The 21573-nt window shown below is 39.5% G+C and overlaps 1 protein-coding gene across 4 annotated transcripts in view; it reads left to right on the top strand.

Annotated features, from left to right (window-relative positions):
* LOC122549012 (matrix metalloproteinase-16-like) overlaps positions 1 to 11318 on the top strand; it is a 252380-nt gene extending 241062 nt beyond the window's left edge. For all 4 annotated transcript variants that reach the window (XM_043688128.1, XM_043688130.1, XM_043688131.1 and 1 more), the window contains one exon: positions 8109 to 11318. In XM_043688128.1, the coding sequence (XP_043544063.1) occupies positions 8109 to 8443 (335 nt within the window). In that variant the 3' untranslated portion in view covers positions 8444 to 11318. The remainder of the gene's footprint in view (positions 1 to 8108) is intronic.
* The last annotated feature ends 10255 nt before the right edge of the window (positions 11319 to 21573 follow it).

Raw genomic sequence — 21573 nt, forward strand, 5'->3', positions numbered from 1 at the left:
TAAATTCAGAACGGAAATGCGGAGACATTTCTTCAGCCAGAGAGTGGTGGGCCTGTGGAATTCATTGCCACAGAGTGCAGTGGAGGCTGGGACGCTAAATGTCTTCAAGGCAGAAATTGATAAATTCTTGATGTCACAAGGAATTAAGGGCTACGGGGAGAATGCGGGTAAGTGGAGTTGAAATGCCCATCAGCCATGATTGAATGGCGGAGTGGACTCGATGGGCCGAATGGCCTTGCTTCCGCTCCTATGTCTTATGGTCTTGTGGTCTTAAGTGCTAACAAGGAAAGTCTACCCCGTAAGTGTGTAAGATCCTGTACTCTCACAGCAGGATTAGATTAGATTAGATTACTTACAGTGTGGAAACAGGCCCTTCGGCCCAACAAGTCCACACCGCCCCGCCGAAGCACAACCCACCCATACCCCTACATTTACCCCTTACCTAACACTACGGGCAATTTAGCATGGCCAATTCACCTGACCTGCACATCTTTGGACTGTGGGAGGAAACCGGAGCACCCGGAGGAAACCCATGAAGACACGGGGAGAACGTGCAAACTCCACACAGTCAGTCACCTGAGGCGGGAATTGAACCCGGGTCTCTGGTGCTGTGAGGCAACAGTGCTAACCACTGTGCCACCGTGCCGCCCAATGTTTTGGCTCACATCTCTATCCTGTCCATCACCACCACCACATCGGTACAAAGTCAATGAAAACTTTGGTAACAGTATAAGTAATTCCACAATAGTATTGTGCTTAAAGCAAATATATTTTGAGAATTAGGAGATGTTTGTTTTGTGCAATGGAATTTCCTACCTCAACAACTCTTTTCTTGCCTGCCTTTTCCTTCGTTAGGATGCTCTTTAAATTCAATTTTTGAGGGCTTAACTCCATATACATAGTACAGAATTAATGGTTACCATGTTTTTTAAGTTTGACCTATGTATTCCATATAAATTTTTAAATTGGTGTGAAGTCTCCTTTTGTGCCTTGTTTTCTACCATGTAAACATTTCTAACTTCGTTAGTTTTATTTTTCAAATGTCAACCAATTTGAACATGATTGAATTTCACGTTAAGTTTGAGGAAAAGAAGAAGTCCAAGACTAGTATTTTAAACCTGACTAAGGGCAATGACAAAGGCATGAAAGCCACGTTCACTGGCAAGTAGGTGAGAGGGTAGGTTGAGAGAGGTGCAGTGGCAGATGCTTAAGGGATGTTTCAGAATGCACAAAATAGATGCATCTCACTGAGAAAGACGAATTCCAGGGAGAGGGCTCATAATCCAAGGCTAACTAACAAAGTTAAAAATAGTATCAAACTTCAAGTAAAAGCATGCAATTACACAAAATTGCATGGCAAGTCAGAAGATTGAATGGAATGCATAAAAAATGCAAAAAATGGCAACATTTAATTTAAAGAGAAAAATTAGAATATTAGAAAATTCTAGCTAGAAATTTAAAGCTGATCATAGAATCATAGAGACGTACAGCTCGGAAACAGACCCTTTGGTCCAACTCATCCATGCCGACCAGATATCCTAAATTAATGTAGTCCCATTTACAGCATTTGGTCAATTTCCATCTAAACCCTTCCTATTCATATACCCATCCAGATGCCTTTTAAATGTTGCAATTATACTGGCCTCCACCACTTCCTCTAGCAGTTCATTCCACAAACGCACCACCCTTTGTGTGAAAAAGTTGCCCTTAAGCCCCTTTCAAATCTTTTCCCTCTCACCGTGGGCGGCACGCTGGCACAGTGGTTAGCACTGCTGCCTCACAGCGCCTGAGACCCAGGTTCAATTCCCGCCTCAGGCGACTGACTGTGTGGAGTTTGTACGTTCTCCCCGTGTCTGCGTGGGTTTCCTCCGGGTGCTCCGGTTTCCTCCCACAGTCCAAAGATGTGCAGGTTAGGTGAATTGGCCATGCTAAATTGCCCGTAGTGTTAGGTAAGGGGTAAATGTAGGGGCATGGGTGGGTTGCGCTTCGGCGGGTCAGTGTGGACTTGTTGGGCCGAATGGCCTGTTTCCACACTGTAATGTAATGTAATCTAATCTAATCACTCTAAACCTATGCCCTCTAGTTCTGGATTCCCGCAATCCAGGGAAAAGACCTTGTCTATTTGTGTTATCCATGCCCCTCATGATTTTATAAACCCTATAGTCTCCAGTGCTCCAGTGAAAACAGCCCCAGTCTATTCAGCCTTTCCCTATAGCTCAAACCCTCCAAGCTTGGTAACATCCTTGTCCTTAAGAAGGGCTTATGTCCGAAACATCAATTCACCTGCTCCTTTGACGCTGCCTGACCTGCTGCGCTTTTCCAGCAACACATTTTTTAGCTCTGATCTCCAGCATCTGCAGTCCTCACTTTCTCCTAACATCCTTGTAAACCTTTTCTCAATCCTTTTAAGTTTCACAGCATCCTTCCAATAGGATGGAGACTAGAATTGCACACAATATTCCAAAAGTGACCTAACCAATGTCCTGTACAGCTGCAGCATGACAGAAAATGTGAACAAAGTGATCATTGATCCTGTAGAATATTAGGTTGGAGAATAAACAATAGAAAATATGGAATTGGCATAAGACAAATATTTTGATTTGGTTTTCGCCGTAGAAGATATAGCTGGCTCTTAAAGCGCCAGATCTTGATAGACTTAATCTGAGGGTACTAACAGAAATGCCTTATAAGATAGATGAAGTTTTCGTTTTAAATTTCCAAACTTTCCCTTGATTTGGGCAAGATTCCATTAGATTGTAAAATAACAAACTAAGCTTATTGATTCAAAAGAGGGAGATAGAAAGCAAGAAACAGCAGATCAGGTACTTTAACATCTGTCTTGGGAAAATGTTAAAAGCTATAACTAAAGGTATTATGCCAGATGATTCAGAAAAGTACAAGTTAATTGGTCAGATTTAACATGGCTTAATGGAATGACACTCATTTATTTTAAGCAATTCTTTAGAATTCTTATATAGGAGCTATTAGATATGCAGGCATTTGATAAGGCGGCACATCCAAGGATTTGTGGAAAATAAGAGCTCATGGTTTAAGGGTTATGTAGAAGATTGACTGTCCATCAGAAAACAGAGTAGGTATGATTTTTTTTTCCAGTTGGCAAGATGCAATGGGTATTGTGCCACAAAGATCAGTGCTAAGGCCTCAACATTTTATTATTTATATAGTTTACTTGGATGAAGGGACAAAATTTGCTGATGACATAAACATAGACAAATCATGAAGTGGTTAAAACAAAGCATCACAGCCATAGAAATAGGTTAAGTAACCGGGCAAAGTATTAGCCAGTGAAGTACAATGTGGGAAACTGTGGAATTGTCTGTTTTGACAGGAAGATTAAGAGAGAAGCATATTATCAAAAGATGAGAGTTTTCAGAGCCCTGAGGTGCAGAGGGCTCTTGGTATCTGAATCTATGAATTGCAAGAGCTTAGCATGCAGATACAGCAGATAATTAGAAAAACAAATTGAATATTATTGTTTGTATGAGAGAAATTGAGTAGAAAGGTAAAGGTTATGCTTCAGCTCCAGAAGGCATTGATAAGACCATATGTGAATTGTTGTGTATAATATTGGTCTTCTTATTTAACAGTGTTTTGTAAATAGTTCAGAGAAGGTTTACTGGATTAATACCTTGAATAGGTGAGTAATAGATGAAAAGGTTGGACAGGTTGGTCCTGTAACTGCTGGAGTTTAGAAGTGTAGGAGGTAACTTGATTGAAACATAAGATTCTGAATGTCTTAATATGAATGGGAAGGTTATTTCCTCTTCTAGTAGATTCTAGAATGTGGAGACACTTTAAAAATAAGGAATCATCCATTTAGGAACAATACAAGGAGGTTTTTTTCAAAAAGGGGTTTAGAACATTTCTCCTTAAAAGGTGGTTGATGCAGATTCTTTGAATATTTTTAGGCAGAGATACATGGTTTCTTGTTGGGAAGGGGGTAAAAGGTTAACAGGTGGAGCGAATGATCAGTTCAATCCTGACCTTATTGAATGGCAGAGCTGTCTTGACCTAATGGCGCACATGTTGTGAAACTTGAAAGAGTTCAGAAAAGATTTACAAGGATGTTGCCAGGGTTGGAGGATTTGAGCTATAGGGGGAGAGGTTGAATAGGCTAGGGCTGTTTTCCCTGGAACATCAGCGGCTTTGTACAGGTTTATAAAATCATGAAGGACATGGATAGAATAAATAGACAAAGTCTTTTTTTTTCCCTGGGGTAGGGGAGCCCAGAACTAGAGGTCATAGGTTTAGAGTCTGAGGGGAAAGATATAAAAGAGACCTCAGGGGTAACTTTTTCACGCAGAGGTACGTGTATGGAATGAGCTGCCAGAGGAAGTGGTGAAGGTTAGTACAATTGCAACATTCAAAAGGCATCTGGATGGGTATATGAATAGGAAGGGTTTGGAGGGATGTGGGCCAGGTGCTGGCAGGTGGGACTAGATTGGGTTGGGATATCTGGTCGGCATGGATGAGTTGGACAGAAGGGTCTGTTTCCATGCTGTACATCTCTATGACTCTATGACTCTAATCATATTTTTCAATGTTTGTCATTGCCAGCTCCAGAGCATCAGTTTTAGTTGCTCTTGTCTAAGCCCTTTTACTAAAGTCAGTTTTTTATCTCACTCGATTATTATGACAAGTCACTGCATTATAGTTGGGGTCAAACTAACACTTAAGAAAAACTGAGTGTTTAACATTGAGGGGAGAAAATGTGTTAAAGTAGCACTGTTAGAAGCTGTGCTATGTAAATTAATTTCTCCCTCTAAGACATATATTTAGTACGTCTCAGAAACAACACCTTGCATTTGTTTGATGCCTTTAATATCCTGTGAACTTTCAAAGAGGTAACGGAAAAAGTCCCAAGAAAATAAGGAGACATTAAAGGAGAGTAGCCAAAAACATAGCCAAACTGTCTGAGGTAAATAGAAAGGCAGGCAATGAATTTAAGAGATGTTGCTGGATATCACATACCATCCTTGCTCAGTTGATGAATCAATGCTTTTACCAACTTGGAGGAAGCACTGAGGATGTCAAGGACATAGAATGTATACTGGAAAGAACGTCATTGTTTGCCACCTAAGGCACTACTGATTGAAATGGTTCTGTTCTAAAGGACAATGCTGGTAGATTGGGTCTGCAGCAGGTGGTGAAGCAACCAAGAAGGAAAAACATACTTGACCGCATCCTCACCAATCTGCCTTCTGCAGATGCATCTGTCCATGACAGTATTGGTAGGAATGACCACTGCTTATTCCTTGTGGAAGTCCTGCCTTTACATTGAGAACACCTTCCACTGTATTGTGTGGTGTATCATGTTGCTAAATGGGATAGACTTCAAACAGATCTAGATCCTCAAGACTGGGCATCCATGGGGCACTGTAGGCTATCACCAGCAACAGCAGAACTGTACTCCCAAAACAAGCTCATGGCCTGGCATATCCCCACTCAACCATTACCATCGAGCTAGTAGATCAGCCTTAGTTCAATGATGAAAACATGAGTACATGCCAGGAGCAGCACAAAGCATATTACAATTGAGGTGTCAACCATGTAATGCTGTACACGGGGCTACCTGTATGCCAAGTGTGTACAGTACTTATGTGCAGCAACTGATTGACAAGGCTACACAATCCCACAACTAACAGATCAAATCTGAGCTCTGTGGTCCTGTCTTTTCCAGACGTCAATGGTGATGGTACAGAACACATTTTGCCCATTGTCTAAACTTGTTCTTTGTGACAGAAGTCTTACCCTCTGACTGGAGAACAGCTGACAACACTGCATTTTCAACATTAGGGCAAGCCAATCATAAATTCCAGTCCTGAACCTCAATGGCCAGGCTTTGCCTTTCTCAAAATTAAGGACACCCAAGGTGGAAATTTGCCTCTAAGAAGATAAACAGTTCTCTATTGCCACCTTCCTGAGCAGTGGTCACTACTGATTAGATTACTTATAGATTAGATTAGATTACTTACAGTGTGGAAACAGGCCCTTCGGCCCAACAAGTCCACACCGACCCGCTGAAGCGTAACCCACCCATACCGCTACATTTACCCCTTTACCTAACACTAGGGGCAATTTAGCATGGCCAATTCACCTGACCTGCACATCTTTGGACTGTGGGAGGAAACCGGAGCCCCCGGAGGAAACCCACGCAGACACTGGGAGAACGTGCAAACTCCACACAGTCATTCGCCTGAGTCGGGAATTGAACCCGGGTCTCTTGCGCTGCGAGGCAGCAGTGCTAACCACTGTGCCACCGTGCCGCCCACTGTGGTCCAACAGAGCTAAGGATGAATTGGTGCAGGATTCCAAGCCAAAGGAGGTTGAAAGTGGGATAAGAGGTATGGGATCAGGTTGCGTGAGGAAGGAGGTTAGAAACAAGGGCAAGGGGCTGACTTTCTGCAGCTCCCCCACTTCTCAACTCTGGGTCCTGTGATCAAGCACTGAATGCCTCAGCATCATGGTTGCAGACCCCACCTCAGAGTCTATTTCCCATGTGGTGGCTTCCCAGGATGAGACCCTTAATTTCCCACCTAAGGGCTTCGCTTGACATCCAGAATGTCCTGAGCCTTACAAATTCAGTCTTAATTGATAAAAGGCAAGAAGGGAGTTGTGTCTCCACACTGCATCCATGTCTGATTTAATACCCTTTTACCACTAAAAACATCTCCAGGCAGACATAAACTTACACCCATTTAGTCTTAACTTTTCCAAATGCACTGTAAGACCTATTGAATATTTTCTGAGGATCTTTGTTTTTATTTCAAATTGTCCAGAAGTATTTGTGTTTTAACTGTGGGGACTAAAATTAGGGATCACAGTCTCAGAATAAAGTCTTAGCCATTGCGAAAAGTCTTTGTTAAAATGATTGTGAATCTTTAGAATTGTTTACCAGTCGTTGAGTATGTTCAAGTTATACTGACAGATTTTTGAAAAATCAGAGAATTTAAAGATATTGGGATAAGGTGTGAAGATGTGGCTGAAGTGGAAGATTAACCATAACCTTAGTGAACAATACAGCTGGTACAAAGAGCTTCCTGTTCCCTCCTCTTGTGTTCTTATGTTTGTTAAGTGTACAACCTGTTGCCTCATGTACAGTCTTTTATTTTATACAATGTCACCTGAGTCACATACATTTATATACCTGAGACCTCTAACTCCTGTTACAACATGGGGTAAACCCTCCTGCTTAATTTATACCAGTAACACAGAAAAGATTTATCCCGTGCAGTCAGCTGTGAAAATCCTAGAGGCCAAGAATTACTTAAAGAAAAAAATTGACAACTTCATTTCATAAAGTATAACAGAGAATAATTAACTAATAACTGTTTACAACTCCTTCCTCTAACCTATCATTTACTTGCCCCTTTACAAGACCAGTCCAATAAATGTCCCGGTTAAAATTTATAAAACAAAACTTGTTATCTCAAAACCAGGCAGCTTTCAGTTCTTCTCTGTATTCCTGTCTTGTTTTCTTCTTCTTGGGAGATTTTGCTTCACAGGTTACTGATCAATAAAGGTACCTTTAAGAGAGCCATTTTTTGGGCAATCTTTACATGCTGGTCGCTTGGCAGTTCTCCTCCCAACTGGTCAATTTTCCCTGGTCTTATATCCTCAAAGCTTCGGATTGTGTTTTTGGTTTTTAAGATTGTCAATATACTAAAATCAAACTTGATTGGAGGTTGGTATTTTGGGGTACAATTTAAACTGATTGGTCGAATTCAAATTTGTTTTTGTCTCCAGGCAACCAGCTAATTGAATTGTTCGACCAAATGTTACATTACATCATTTTTCAGAACACTTGGTGCTGTCAGGTAGTTCTATTAGCTAATAATTTTCTTAAAGATATAGTATACCCACATCTTCATAATTCTCCTACTTTAATTTTCTTTTGTTCGTAAAAATAAACTTCCCTTGTAGCTCTGACAATGCTGATGGGCATCTGACCCAAAATATTGCCTTTCTTATCAGAATCAGTTGGATGATTAGAACTTGTGAACAGTTTTCAGTTTGGTTCTGAATTACTTTTTACTTTTAACTGTGTTAAGCTGTGAGACTGAATAATTTTATTTTTACATTTCCAGGCTATACATTCTTTTACAAAGGAAAAGAGTACTGGAAATTCAACAATCATAAACTCAGGGTGGAGCCTAACTATCCAAGATCCATACTTAAAGAATGGATGGGATGTGACCGAACTAAAACTGGAGACAAAGACAGGCATGATACTCAAGATGACGTTGACATAGTGATTAAAATCGATAACACTTCCAGCACTGTGAATGCCATTGCTATTGTTATCCCTTGTACACTGGCCTTGTGCTTTCTGGTGTTGATTTACACAGTGGTTCAATTTAAGAGGAAAGGAACACCACGTCACATATTGTACTGCAAGCGATCCATGCAAGAGTGGGTGTGATTGTAGCAGAAGCAACAAAAGATTTCCAACAAGTGGGCTGTAATGCTGGAACCCAGCAATGAGCAGGCGTCTCTCTGCCTGAGACATATGAATCATGGCTGAATTTCTCAGAGTCGCCTGCTCTGAACATGAGTGGAGATTATAAAAGAGAGAGTGGGAAGGTTTCATGATACACAGTATCATCTGTATTTCAGTCCTTTGTCTTTCTTTGGTGCACCATTCCGTATAGGCCTTTTATCTGCACGCTTAATGCCCTAGTGAACTTTTGACTCCAGATTTCAGAAAGGAAAATCAAGAAAATACGTCTCAAGATCTTTCTCAAGACTGGTACTTTCTTTCCTGCTGAACCTGAACTCTTTCCTATTTTGAGGGTTTGTTTGAAAATCTTTTTGCTGACTTAAATCTTTTTCCTGAACCAGACAGACCCTTTGCATTCATTTTCCAAAGAGGATTGCTATCTGTCTAATAAGGAAATATTGCTGCACTTGCTCCTTTTAGTAGGAGACCAGGAATATAGAAGCTTAGAAAATTGGACTGTTCTGTGACTAAGTAACAGGGGCCAAAACATCTGCAATATTGTTAACAGCCTTAAATATATTTTTCATTTGTTAAAGCAGTACTGAGCAAGTCAATACGTGGAGCTTTCAATAGCTATTGTTCATGTAGTTTTAAATGCAGTGAAATGGACATGTAAAATTACAGTAAGGGGGTTCCTATAGATTGCCACACACAAATGGCTTTTCAAACTTCTATGAATCCACCAAGAGGGATTTTATTTTGCATAGAAGGTTTGAAGTTGTTTTAGAATGACAGAAATGGAAATTTTAAACAAAACTAACAGTGAAATGAATTTTGCCTGAAATTCCTGCCAGAACAACATCAGCATTAAGTACTGTACATGATGTTTAATGTCATGGGTTCAATCCCTGATTGGTTGAAGAAATGTGTATTAATGAACTAGATAGAATCCAAAGTGTGTTTAGTTTCTCAAACAGTTGCATTTGAATATTCATAACATATTTCTTACAAATGAATATTGAAAAATAAGGTGTGTGTTGATTTTCATAGGAATCAGTCAGAATAGGATATCTTATTTTTCAATGAATCCTTGTATTCTCATTAATTATTGTTATTGTATACAGACTGGTAACTATAGACAACAGCAGTGCACCACAGCAACGTCTTTCCAAGGTGCCATAACTAAACATTCAATTTTATGTGCATTACGTGTGTAGTTAACAATTTATGAACTGACAGAGATCCACAGTTACTGCTAAATTAAACATGGCAAACAGGGTAGGAACTAAAGAAAGACACTTTGAACGGAATGTAGTTTTAAGAACTATAATGTTTATGTGAAATAATGTTTGTGGATTAAAACTCCCATTTTTCACCCTTCCTTTCCTTTGCATTATTACTATGAGGACAGAAACTTAGTGAAGAGCAGAGATCCTTCATTGCCACGAGGATGGAAATGTTGTTCAAACATTCCTTTAAAAATGCTTCAATGGATAAAACATCTTCAGAAGTGGGCTCTTCCATCTTCCACTTGTTCAGTACAGAGCTACTGTGGGTTGCTCTTGCTTTAAGCAATCATGCAGCAAAGATTGTTTATTCAGTATTGTAAAACTCAGTGACTGACTGAAATCTTTGTTGATTTTAAGAATTGCTTCCCCTTGGGGCCCACCTGTTATTAGGCTATGCACTGATGTAACAAACAGCCATTCACCAATATGATTAACTTTAGACAAATCAGAACTCACTATTGTGTGGAAACATGAGTGACAAGTGGCTTTTAGAGCAGTTAAAGGTTTGCCTTTAACATGATTTAATACATTTTCAGGCTGTTGTAATTACTGAACTTCTTAAATGTCTTAATTTAGAAAATATTACTGTTCCACATCCTTCAAGAATTTTCTCTTTCTTCCTGTCTCTAACCTTTAGCTGCCAAGAATTAAATAACAGGAAAGGAACTGAATTCACATAATTGACCTGACCTATCATTTCCTGTCATTACCTAGTTAACATAATTGTACTTCTTATGAAGACCGACAGTTGAGATACTGTGGTGGTGGAGTGCTCCCAATGTGATTTAAAACATCCTCATCGAATACTTTCCTATAAACTGAAATATTCTGTCCATTGTAATTTGATTTATGTCACTGCATCATCTATTTTGTTTAATAACTCAATTCGTCCACTGTATGTGGCTTCAGTAAGCTGTTAAAAACATACCTTCCTTGATCTTAAAAGATACTGTGATTGGCAAAAACAGACAGAACCTGTGTTCATATTCAGGGAATCACAATCTATTTCTCCCCCAGATATTATGGTTCCTCTGTTGCCATTTCTTCAGCCCATTGCATGGTTCTGATAAGTATTAATATACTGAATAGAGAGGGTTCATCCTGCAGTCATTTCGAGTCAGTTGATTTGATTTCTCCCTGTTTGCTGAGTGGTGGGTAGAGGTCAAGGAAGCAGGAAGACAATGTTACTCCAGATATGAACATAACCGGTCATATGTTATGGATTATTTATGTTTACATTTTCTTGTCATAACCCTTTGACTATTATGGGTGGCCACGATCAATTTAGTACACACCAAGAATTGAATCAAAGCATTTTTTATCCCCGAACGCAACCCTAGCAATCAAAGAGTTAAGGACCGTGCAGTGATTGTTTTGTATTTATTGATTCATATTTATTTTCAGACAGTTCTTAATGTCAATTATAAGTGTCTTTTATCGGGAAGGTTAATTATCTTTTTATACTATTATATATCTCATGTATTCCGCATCACTGTTTCACTGTGTTGTATTAAAAAAGTTTAAAAAAACGAACCTGTCAATAAATGGGAATCCAGACTTTAAAGTTATTTGAAGAACTCTGTTAATTTTGTCATTGATTATTTTTTCTCTAGTTCATGGAGATTGTTTGAATTCCAATAATTTTACCCAGGGTAATGAACTTCCCCTATTTATTATAACAAACCTAGAGTTACTGATTTAAAAAGATGTTGTGTGTGTTAAAAGAATATATTATCTGGAATCATCAGTGCAAGTGTTTATTAATTTGCATAGCAATTATTGCACTGAAATACATTGAGATTTTTAGATTTACACTCAAACAGTTCATTGTTGAACTTACTGAATCTACAAGAACATTTCAGGATGTACCAGTATAGAGAGCAACATAACATTTAAACATCACCAATCATTCGCATTATGTCTTTTTTAAGAGAAATTCAATGTAGAGTTAGCTTATAGGGTGTTGTATTTTACTATCTAAATATCCTACCTTGAAGTAACTATGGAGTCACTTATCTATTCAATAAAAAAATTAAAGTTTAAAAATAAATGTGGTATAAAATGATGGAAATTAAAGAAATGCAATAACACCACAAGACACAGGAGCAGATGTAGGCCATTCAACCCATCAGTACTACTCTGTCATTCCATGAGATCATGACTAACGACTAAGCCTCAACTGTACTTCGTTGAATATTCTCTATAACCCTTGATTCCCTTTGCGATTAAAAAAAAAATCTCAGTCTTGAATATATTGAACAATCCAGCCTCAACAACTCTCTGTGGTAAAGAATTCCACAGATTCACTACCCTCTCAGGAAATAAGTTCCTCTTCATCTTTCTCGTAAAAGGGAGATTGTACCTCTGGTTCGAGATCTCTATCCATTTAAGTCTCCTAAGAATCTTGCATGTTACAATTAGCTTGCCTCTCATTTTTCTCCATTTCAATTTATACAGGCTCAATATACTCAACTTCTCCTTTTCAGACATATATGATAACAGTTTAGTAAATCTTTTCTGTACTACCTCCAATGCCAGTATATCTTCCCTTCGATGAGAATTTGGGAAATGTAAACAGTATTCCAGCTGTGGTCTGACTAGTGCCTTATAAAGGTTTAGCAAAACCTCTGAACATTTATACTTCATTCCTTTTGAAATAAAAGCCAACATTCCAATGACACAAGGAGTCTGCAGAGTGATTCAGATGAGTTAACCAAGTACTTATAAAACTTTGCAGACGGAATATCATTTGCCTTTTTATCCACTGCATTTGGATGCTAGTTTTTTGTGATTCACAGACAAGGACTCCTAAATCCATCTGATCTGTAGCCTTTCTGGAGTCTTTCTCTATTTAAATAATACCCAGCTCCTCTATTCTTCCTGCCAAAGTGTCTCACATTTCCCCACATGATATTCCATCTACCAAGTTTTATGTCCATGTGATTAACCCATCTCTGTCCCTCATTCTCACCACATGCCTTCCCACCTATTTTGTATCATCCACAAGATTACCTATAGTGCATTCACTGAACTTAACCAAGTTATTAATGAATATTGTGCATAATTATAGGCCTAGTACTGATCCCTGTGGCACACCATTAGTTACAGGTGCCATTCTGAAAAATACTCCCTTATCCCAAATCTCTCTGTTCTATTTGTTAGCCAATCCAAGCTCATATATACTACCTCCAACACTACAGGCTCTGATATTTATAACTCGCCTAATGTGTGGCACCTTATCAAACGTCTTCCAAAAATCCAAATATTTTTTATATTTACTGCTTCACCATATCTATCCTGCTTGTTATCTCCTCAAAGAATTATAGTCAATCAAGGGATACATATTGGCCAGAATACCAGGTTACCTCTCCTGTTCCACTGCTGTGGGGATCTGGAAGAGCAGGCAGCTGGGGCTTTGGATTTGAGCATTCCAACTGGAAGTCAGCATTTCTGATATGCAGTGCTTTCTCAGTATTATATCGGATTATCAACTTTAATTTTTGAGCTCGATGGTTAAACCCAAACTAGATGTCAGAATAAGTATGTGAGTTAGCTCGCGGAGCTTGAAGGTTTGTTTTCAGACATTTTGTCACCATACTAGGTAACATCATCAGTGAGACAAGCCACCAGTGCTTCACCAGAGACTCTCACTGATAATGTTACCTAGTACAGTGATGAAACATCTGAAAACAAACCTTCATGTTCAGCGAGTTAACTTACATACTTATCATCGACCTAAGCTACAAATCTTCTCAAAAATGGCTAGATGTCAGAATCTTGTGATTCAGAGTCAACATGCCACACCTGACATACACTCCATTTGATGAGAAGATTCCAAAAAAGGACGTCAATCACAATATCATGAGGAAACATTGCAATGCGTGAAACTCTTTATAATTATATAATATTTCAATCTGATTGAGAAAAGCCAACAAAAATATATTTTTCAAAAGCTATTAAAAGCTATTTCATGAACACAGAATAGCTCTAAATGGATATTACATTGTTGGCACTATTGACACATGGTGGTAATTTAATAAACATAAATACCTTATAAATAAGATATATTACAGATTCACAGTGAGCGATTCTAAGCCCTGTCTAATATACAGGCTATTGTTTTGAAACAAAACTTCAGTCAAGAACATGTCAAAAAGTAGTTTATGAATTTACAGTTGTCTTTGTCCTTTAGTTAAAAGAAGCTTAGGTAAAACTATAACTCCATGTAACTCTAGTTTAAAAAGAATCAACAAAGAAAATGTACGTTGAACCATATATTTAGATTCCTATAAGATTAGCTTGAATACATTTCAATTTTTTTTAAAACCTCTGGTTAGGCGACTGTTTAATTAGGTTTGGTAGCATCTATGGAGAGAGATTCAGAGTCCATTGGGACTCCATCTGAGCAAGAGTCATGTGGGATTCAAAATATTCACTCTGTTTTTCTCTTCACTCTTGCTGAGTTTCTCCAGCATCTTCTGTGTTAATTTCCAATTTGTAACGTCCTCAATGTTTTGCTTTAATTACTTAATTAGACAGCGTTTACACTGAAAAGCCTTAACACCTCTGTTCATCCTTCTTTCAAAACATTTTTCCCAACGTCAGGTTATCAGACGTAGAGAAGAGAGGAGTTCACTGGTAGGAGTTATCAATTGGATAATTCCCCTTGTTGTTGCAGTCACTTCTATGTCCTCTGCTTTTATTTTGCCCTCCTTGACAAAAGTATTGGAAGAACAGTGATTGCTGGAAATCCGAAACAAAAACAGAAATTGCATCATCTGTTGTATTTGCTGCTCACAATATGGTTATTTCTACATTGGGGAAACAAAGCACAGACGTGGTGCCCACTTCGCAGGACACTTGTGTTTGGTCTACAAAAAAAGGCCCCGAGCTTCTTGTTGCTTACTGCTTCAACACAGCACCATGTTCCCTGGGCAATATCATCATCTCAGGCTTTTTGCAGTGTTCCAGCAAAATTGAGCGCAAGCTGGAAGAACAACACCTCAACTTCTGCTTGCGACCCTGCTGCCTTCTGGATTTAATATTGAGGTCAACAATATTACAGCTTGAGCACCTTTCCCCATGCTTTCCCCACCTCCCCCCTCCCACTCCCATTCCCACACGCCAGGCCTTGACACCACATGGGCTGCTACCATTTTTCAGTCACTAATAGACCCCATTAGTAGTCATTCATTATCCCTGACTAACCGTTACCCACTCCTTTGCCTGTCCAACTGGCTTTCCCTCTCTTTGGGCTTTATCTCCACTATTGTTTACTCTCCTCCCTTCCCCTCACCCCTCCCTGCAACCCCGGCTTCTATATGAAAATCATTTTATTCCTAACTACCATTAGTTCTGAAGGAGGGTAATTGGACCCAAAGATTTAACTCTGACTTTTCTCCACAGATGCTGCCAGACCTGTTGAGTTTTTCTAGCACTTTCTGTTTTTTGTTTTCCCTTCTTCATTTTGTCTCTCTGCTTAACCATGACACATCAAATGAAGGATCACATACTGTCACTCTTTTCCAGATAGTGACTGATATGTGTATGTTGCGGGTTTCTATTTTTATTTAAGTTTACAAATTCTCTTTTTTCTTCTATTTATCTCTGCGTCTTCATTGGCTAATACTTCAAGGACAGCCGTTTGGGCCTCAGGTATTAATCAACCAAAAACCTTCGAATCAAACCCAGGAATTAGTCATTTTCAGTTCAAATAGACACCAATATGGCTGAATGTTATATTTTGACTTTGGCCCCATGTTTCTGAAGAGCGAATTCCCAAGGGGATTCTGCCCATCTACTTAAGTATCAATGAAATTTCCATGAAAAACCCAGAAAAATTGCCTGGATACTGCTTACATTTTTCAAGTAGCCTTCCCATTGAAATGACAGTAATGAGTGAAGTCCTATGGACATTCCCCTCCAAACTGAGCAGAAGTGCATTGATTAATTGGGCATTACACTGTGCAAGTGTGGCGTTGTGTTTTGTGACCTGCTGCAGCAGTGACTATGCAAAAATGATCAAAACATCCATCGATGCTTGTGGAGATTTTCTAAAATGCTTTATTTTGAAGGCTTTATGTTAAAGTATAATTCTCTTAGATTCTTGTCATGATATTGTGGAACACGTTAGTATAAATTGAAGAAATTGTTTGATTCTAAATGCAGCACTGGCTGAGTGGTTGGCACTGCTGCCTCACAGCACCAGAGACCTGGGTTCGATTCCAGCCTTGGGTGACCATGTGGAGTTTACACATTTCCCCTGTGTCTGCATGGATGTACTCCGGTTTCCTTCCTCAATCCGAAGATGTGCAGGTTAGGTGGATTGGCCGTAGTGTCCAGAGATATGCAGGCTAGGTGGCTTGGCCATGGAGAAATGCAGGGTTACAGGGTTAGGGTAGGCTCTTCAGAGGGTCAGCATGGGCGGAATGGCCCGCTTCCACACTGTAGGGATTCTATGTTGTCTATCGTGCTCTTTCACCATGGAGATCAATCTCACTTAAAAAAAATCTCAGCACAGACAATAATTCATGCCCCAAATAGAGGCCGAAGGTGACGCAAGGACAAAGTTGTCCTGCACAGATTTTTCAGCTGATTCTGGGTTGCAAGAAGACAGAAAGGAGAGAGGGGCATGCACAGGCCACCTCTGCAATCTCAATCTGAAACCAGGAGGAAAAGTGTCAGGAAAATCGTTTGAAGTTAAACTGAGAAACTGGCTGTAGTTTGCTTAGCACAGGCAGTGGTTAGTCACCAATTAATTTCAGTTTCATAAAGGTGTCTCAATCCTGATGCTTCTGTTCATAGCAATGGGCTGTTGACTACCAATGTTAGTGTGTGGTCTAAAATGGATGCTTGTAGTATGCATGTTAATTCCAGCATCAAAGATCCTTGAATTCAACTTCCATTGAGTTAGAATAAACTGAAGATAGCTAGATGAAGGGTTTGGCCAGTGAGAACAACCAATTTGTAATTTCCTCCCCCCGTCACCATTGGGATGGCTGCTAATCATTCCTTTCCTGCTCACTGAATTTAAATTCTGGTAGATTTTTCCTGACTTTTACAGCAATTTCCTGACCTTTACAGCCTTGGGGAAAATGATGGCCCACAATGGTTGTTAGGGTTCCCTTGTAAAGGAAGCATGCCACCTCTTTTCAATTTGTCTTTAAGCTTTATCTGCTGAAAGCCTCGATATTAACTAGTGCTTCAGTCTGACATAAGTTGTTGGGTACCTCGTGTTACTTTGCAGCACTCCCAGTGCAACACATTTGACGTGTTGCAAGGCACACTGTTGATACTGCAACATCTCCCTGTCCATGAACCAGGAGTCGGGCTACATTTTAAAGGCCTGTTCAGGGTTTACCTAAAGGCGGTACATTATTTCCTTGAGCTGGGCAATATTAAATTGTTTTTTTCTTTGAAGCTTTTACAACCCAATGCACTCCTTGCTTACTTTTATTGCTGTTCAGTTTTGTGTGTGTGAGTGAAGGAGAACAAAATAAATGTTTGTTTTGTAATGGGAACCTGTGCTGAAAGTGCAGTAATTTATTTTCTGAGCGGTCCAACAACAAAAAAAAAGTTTATGCCAATTTCTTATTGTTGGAGGAAATGCACCTTGTCTTTCACTTAGGAATTTAGAGTCTTCAAGAATCAATATTGAGTTCAACAACTTCAGACCATAAGCACTGTTCCCAATTTAATTATATCCCCTCCTCGTGTCTTCTTTGCTTGGGTTTGCGGTCAGTGGTTTTCTGCTATTAATACTTACCACTAACATCCTTAATACCCATTCTTCATCTAACAATATTCTCCCAGAACTCTTAGAACTCCTTCACCTTTTGACCTGGCACACCTACCATCTGTTCCACTTGCTCCTCCTCCCCCTTTGCCAACAGCATTAAAAAACTTTTATTTTCCAGCCCCTTTCAGTTCCAAAGAAGGGTCATATTGGACTTGAATCATTATCTCTGTTTCCCTCTCCACAGATGTTGCCAGACCTGCTGAGTATTTTTCAACACTTCCTGTTTTATTTCTTAAGATATTGCATGTGTTTTCCCCTGTCCGCAGAGTTAAGTAAATATTATTCCACCAAACTGTCATTATAAATCAATATATGTGATACAACATAGAAAAATAAAATCTTGATCCTTGGCAATTTGATCCTCACTGCTTTCTCCAGCTCACCACTAGCTGTAATGCAATGAGGTCAAGTTGCAGTGTGACTGTGGCCAAGTGACAAGCTGTCTGGTTACTGTTTGTAAAGTGATGTAAGCATATGCTTAGCATTTTCTTCTTCAACAAAATATATCATTTGCACTGGAGAAGGGTTGTTGTATTATTATGTTTGACACTGCTTATTTAAAGTAGTGGTTTATATAAGCAATACAAAAGCTGCTTGTCATAGTATTGGAGTCCACAATTCAGATGAATTTTATTAGCTAAATAATGAGTTAACCAAATTGAAGCAAGCAGCATTAAGGATGGCCCCATCTAGCCAAAGTGTTATGTATCAAAATACCAAACCACCTCACTGAAGTAGTGATGTGACAAAAGTCATCTGAAAAATCAAAACAGAAATGTTTCAACGAGGATTTTTTTTAGAATGTTCATTAACTTGCATATAATAAATGAGTGGCATGACTTCTTTTCTTCCCTGCTGATCCTGAAAATGTATTCACAAAGTTCCGCTTGATCCTTGAACAAGCAAAGTTGGATTTGAGAATGAGAAAAATGGTCAGTTTCATGGGCAGGGATTCATTCTTTGCAGCATCTGGTAGGTGTTCAAAAAAGAAGTGAAAGTATATTGTGGTTATATATGATATGTCGATACACACAATCCGAGAGGCCTTTAAGCTACTAATATTTCTAGCTGATTCTGGAAGCAGGTACAAAGGGCAAGCGCAAACTGCCTCTCAATCTGAAACCAGGAGGAAAGGTATAAGGAGAATAGTTGGTACTAGCTAGTAGCCAGTATTTCCTTCAGCAGTGAGTGGGAGAAGGCAGTGAGTGGGTACCACAGGGACTTACTATCATTGGTTTGGTCAAGCTTACCGATACCTCTGTGTACAAAGGTGAAGGAAACTTCAAGCCCAGGGGACAGAACTTTCCCTGTCCCTGAATGATTTTTCAATGAGGAAAGAGTTGGGAGAATTGTGCGAGATCAGCAGTATGAGATTCCTAACACTGAGAGCAAAAAAGTCAAATTTTCCAATCACGTGGAATAGTGAAACAAGATTCTCACTATCGTGTAGTGAGGCCATTTTGCATACAATAGCATGTGTTAACATTCTTATTCTTACATAATATTGTCTCATTGATATGCAGATTCCCATTCTTCAAACCCACCAGGAGTCTACAACTTGCTTCACAGCAAGCAGTGAACTAAAGAAATCAGTGAAGACTAATTTGTCAAGAATTAAGATTTTATTTTTCTTTACTGTTTCATTTGCATTGGTTTATAATGACAATTTAGTGAAATAATATTTACTTAACTTCACACATTGGAGAAAACGTATCCTGTGTTTTCAGAAATAAAAATAGCAAATGCTAGAAAAACTTAACAGGTGGAAAGACAAACAGAAACTAGACAGCAACAAATCCCAACATGAGAGTTAGAGTGTTAACTGGTGACTCCAGCTTGCCACTTGTTCCTTCAGTCCTCCATCTTTGACACCTGGCAGCAACATCCCAGGGCATGCTCAGGGGCAGTGACTACACATATTTCCCAGAATCTCCAGGATCCCATCATCAAAGCAAGGGACCAATTGCCCTCTATACAACACTTCTGCATTGACAGAAACCCTACAGAGTTTTTTTTTAGATTAGATTACATTAGATTTTTTTTTAGATTAGATTTTTTTTAGATTACATTACAGTGTGGAAACAGGCCCTTCGGCCCAACAAGTCCACACCGACCCGCCGAAGCGTAACCCACCAATACCCCTACATTTACCCCTTACCTAACACTACAGGCAATTTAGCATGGCCAATTCACCTGACCTGCACATCTTTGGACTGTGGGAGGAAACCGGAGCACCCGGAGGAAACCCACGCAGACACGGGGAGAATGTGCAAACTCCACACAGTCAGTCGCCTGAGGTGGGAATTGAACCCGGGTCTCTGGAGCTGTGAGGCAGCAGTGCTAACCACTGTGCCACCGTGCCGCCCAGAGTTGCTGCAAACTGCCAGTACTTGACTAGGTGCATAGCTGGCTTTCAAAGATGGATCCAGCTCCAGGAATCCTGGGAGGTCATGTCAGTAGCCAGTGGTGAGTGAGTGTCATAGGGATGGATTATGAGATGAGTTCTGGAAGACGGCGAGAGAAATCTTGCTAAAACTCACAAAGAAAAACTATGCGATGTAACTCATAAAAATTGACACTTGACCAATTTCAAGTAAAATTCAGCCCATAGTCTTTTGGTGTGTGTCTTCAAGCCTACATCCATGAGGTTATGTTCAAGAGACAGGTTGACGACAAGTTAATATTAAAAGTATCTCCAGAATAACAATTCTTTATATAATTTTTTTTTACATATTGAAACGAAATACATGGCAATGAAAGATATACCAGGCTCTAATCTCACTGTTATATCGAAGAAAGATTATTGCATAAACTCTACATCCAATAGTCAGTTCCACAAGGTTCTTTGTACATGCTTGTGCCATTCATGTCACAAGACTTCAGCTGTTCCCTAGCTCTCCACCTGTTTTGCTTTTATTAACTTTTCCCATATTAACTTATGCCCAGGGAGGAACAGCTCTAACTAACCCACAGTTCTAAACTCTTACTCTTACTAAATATAAGACCACAGAAAAGTCATCTGTTCGGTGGAACTGATCACTTGATATCATGCTTATCGTAGAATCATGGAAAGATATATCATGCAGTACAGAAGAGGTTATTAGGGCCATCAATTCTTTACTGCTAATGTTTCTGATTATTTGGAAGCTCAAAGAGACATAGACAGATTGATGGAGTGGACAGAGAAGTGGCAGATGAAATTCAGTATGGAGAAATATAAAGATGACAATTGGTACGCTTGCCTTTTTTGGTCACAGAATTGAGTATAGGAGTTGAGATGTCATGTTGCGGACATGGTTAGGCCACTTCTGGAATACTGCATTCAGTTCTGGTCTTCCTGCTTTAAAAAAAGATGTTGTAAAACCTGAAAGGGTTCAGAAAAGATTTACAAGAATGTTACCAAGGTTGGAACTACAGGGAGAGGCTGAATAGCTGGGTCCATTTTCCTTGGAACGTTGGAGACTGAGGGGTGACTTGTAGAAGTTTATAAAATCGTGCCGGGCATGGATAGGGTAAATAGACAAGGTCTTTTCCCCAGGATAGGGGAGTCCAAAACCAGAGGGCATAGGTTTAAGATGAGAGGGAGGAAGATTTAAAAGGAACACGAGGAGCAATTTTTTCATGCATTGTCTGAAATGAACTGCCAGAGGAAGTGGTGGAGGCAGGTACAATTACATTTAAAAGGCATCTGGATGGGTATATGAATAGGAAGAGTTTAGAGGGATATGGGCCAAGTGCTGGCAAATGAAACTAGATCAACTTAGGATATCTGGTCGGCATCAATGTGTTGGACCAAAGGATTTGTTTCCGTGTTGTACCGCTCTATGACTCTATAATTGTCACGTGGTTCATTTCATTTGAAGAACTTGAAGACATAATTTAAAATAAAGGGTGCAGGAGCAGAGGGACCTTGATTTATATATGCATAGATCACTGAAGATGGCAGGACAGGTGGAGAGTGTATTTAACAAAGTTTATAGCATCCCAGCGTTTATTAATAGTAGCATAGAGTGTAAGATCAAGGA

The sequence above is a fragment of the Chiloscyllium plagiosum genome, chromosome 4 (genome assembly GCF_004010195.1).
Source record: "Chiloscyllium plagiosum isolate BGI_BamShark_2017 chromosome 4, ASM401019v2, whole genome shotgun sequence".
Taxonomy (NCBI): domain Eukaryota; kingdom Metazoa; phylum Chordata; class Chondrichthyes; order Orectolobiformes; family Hemiscylliidae; genus Chiloscyllium; species Chiloscyllium plagiosum.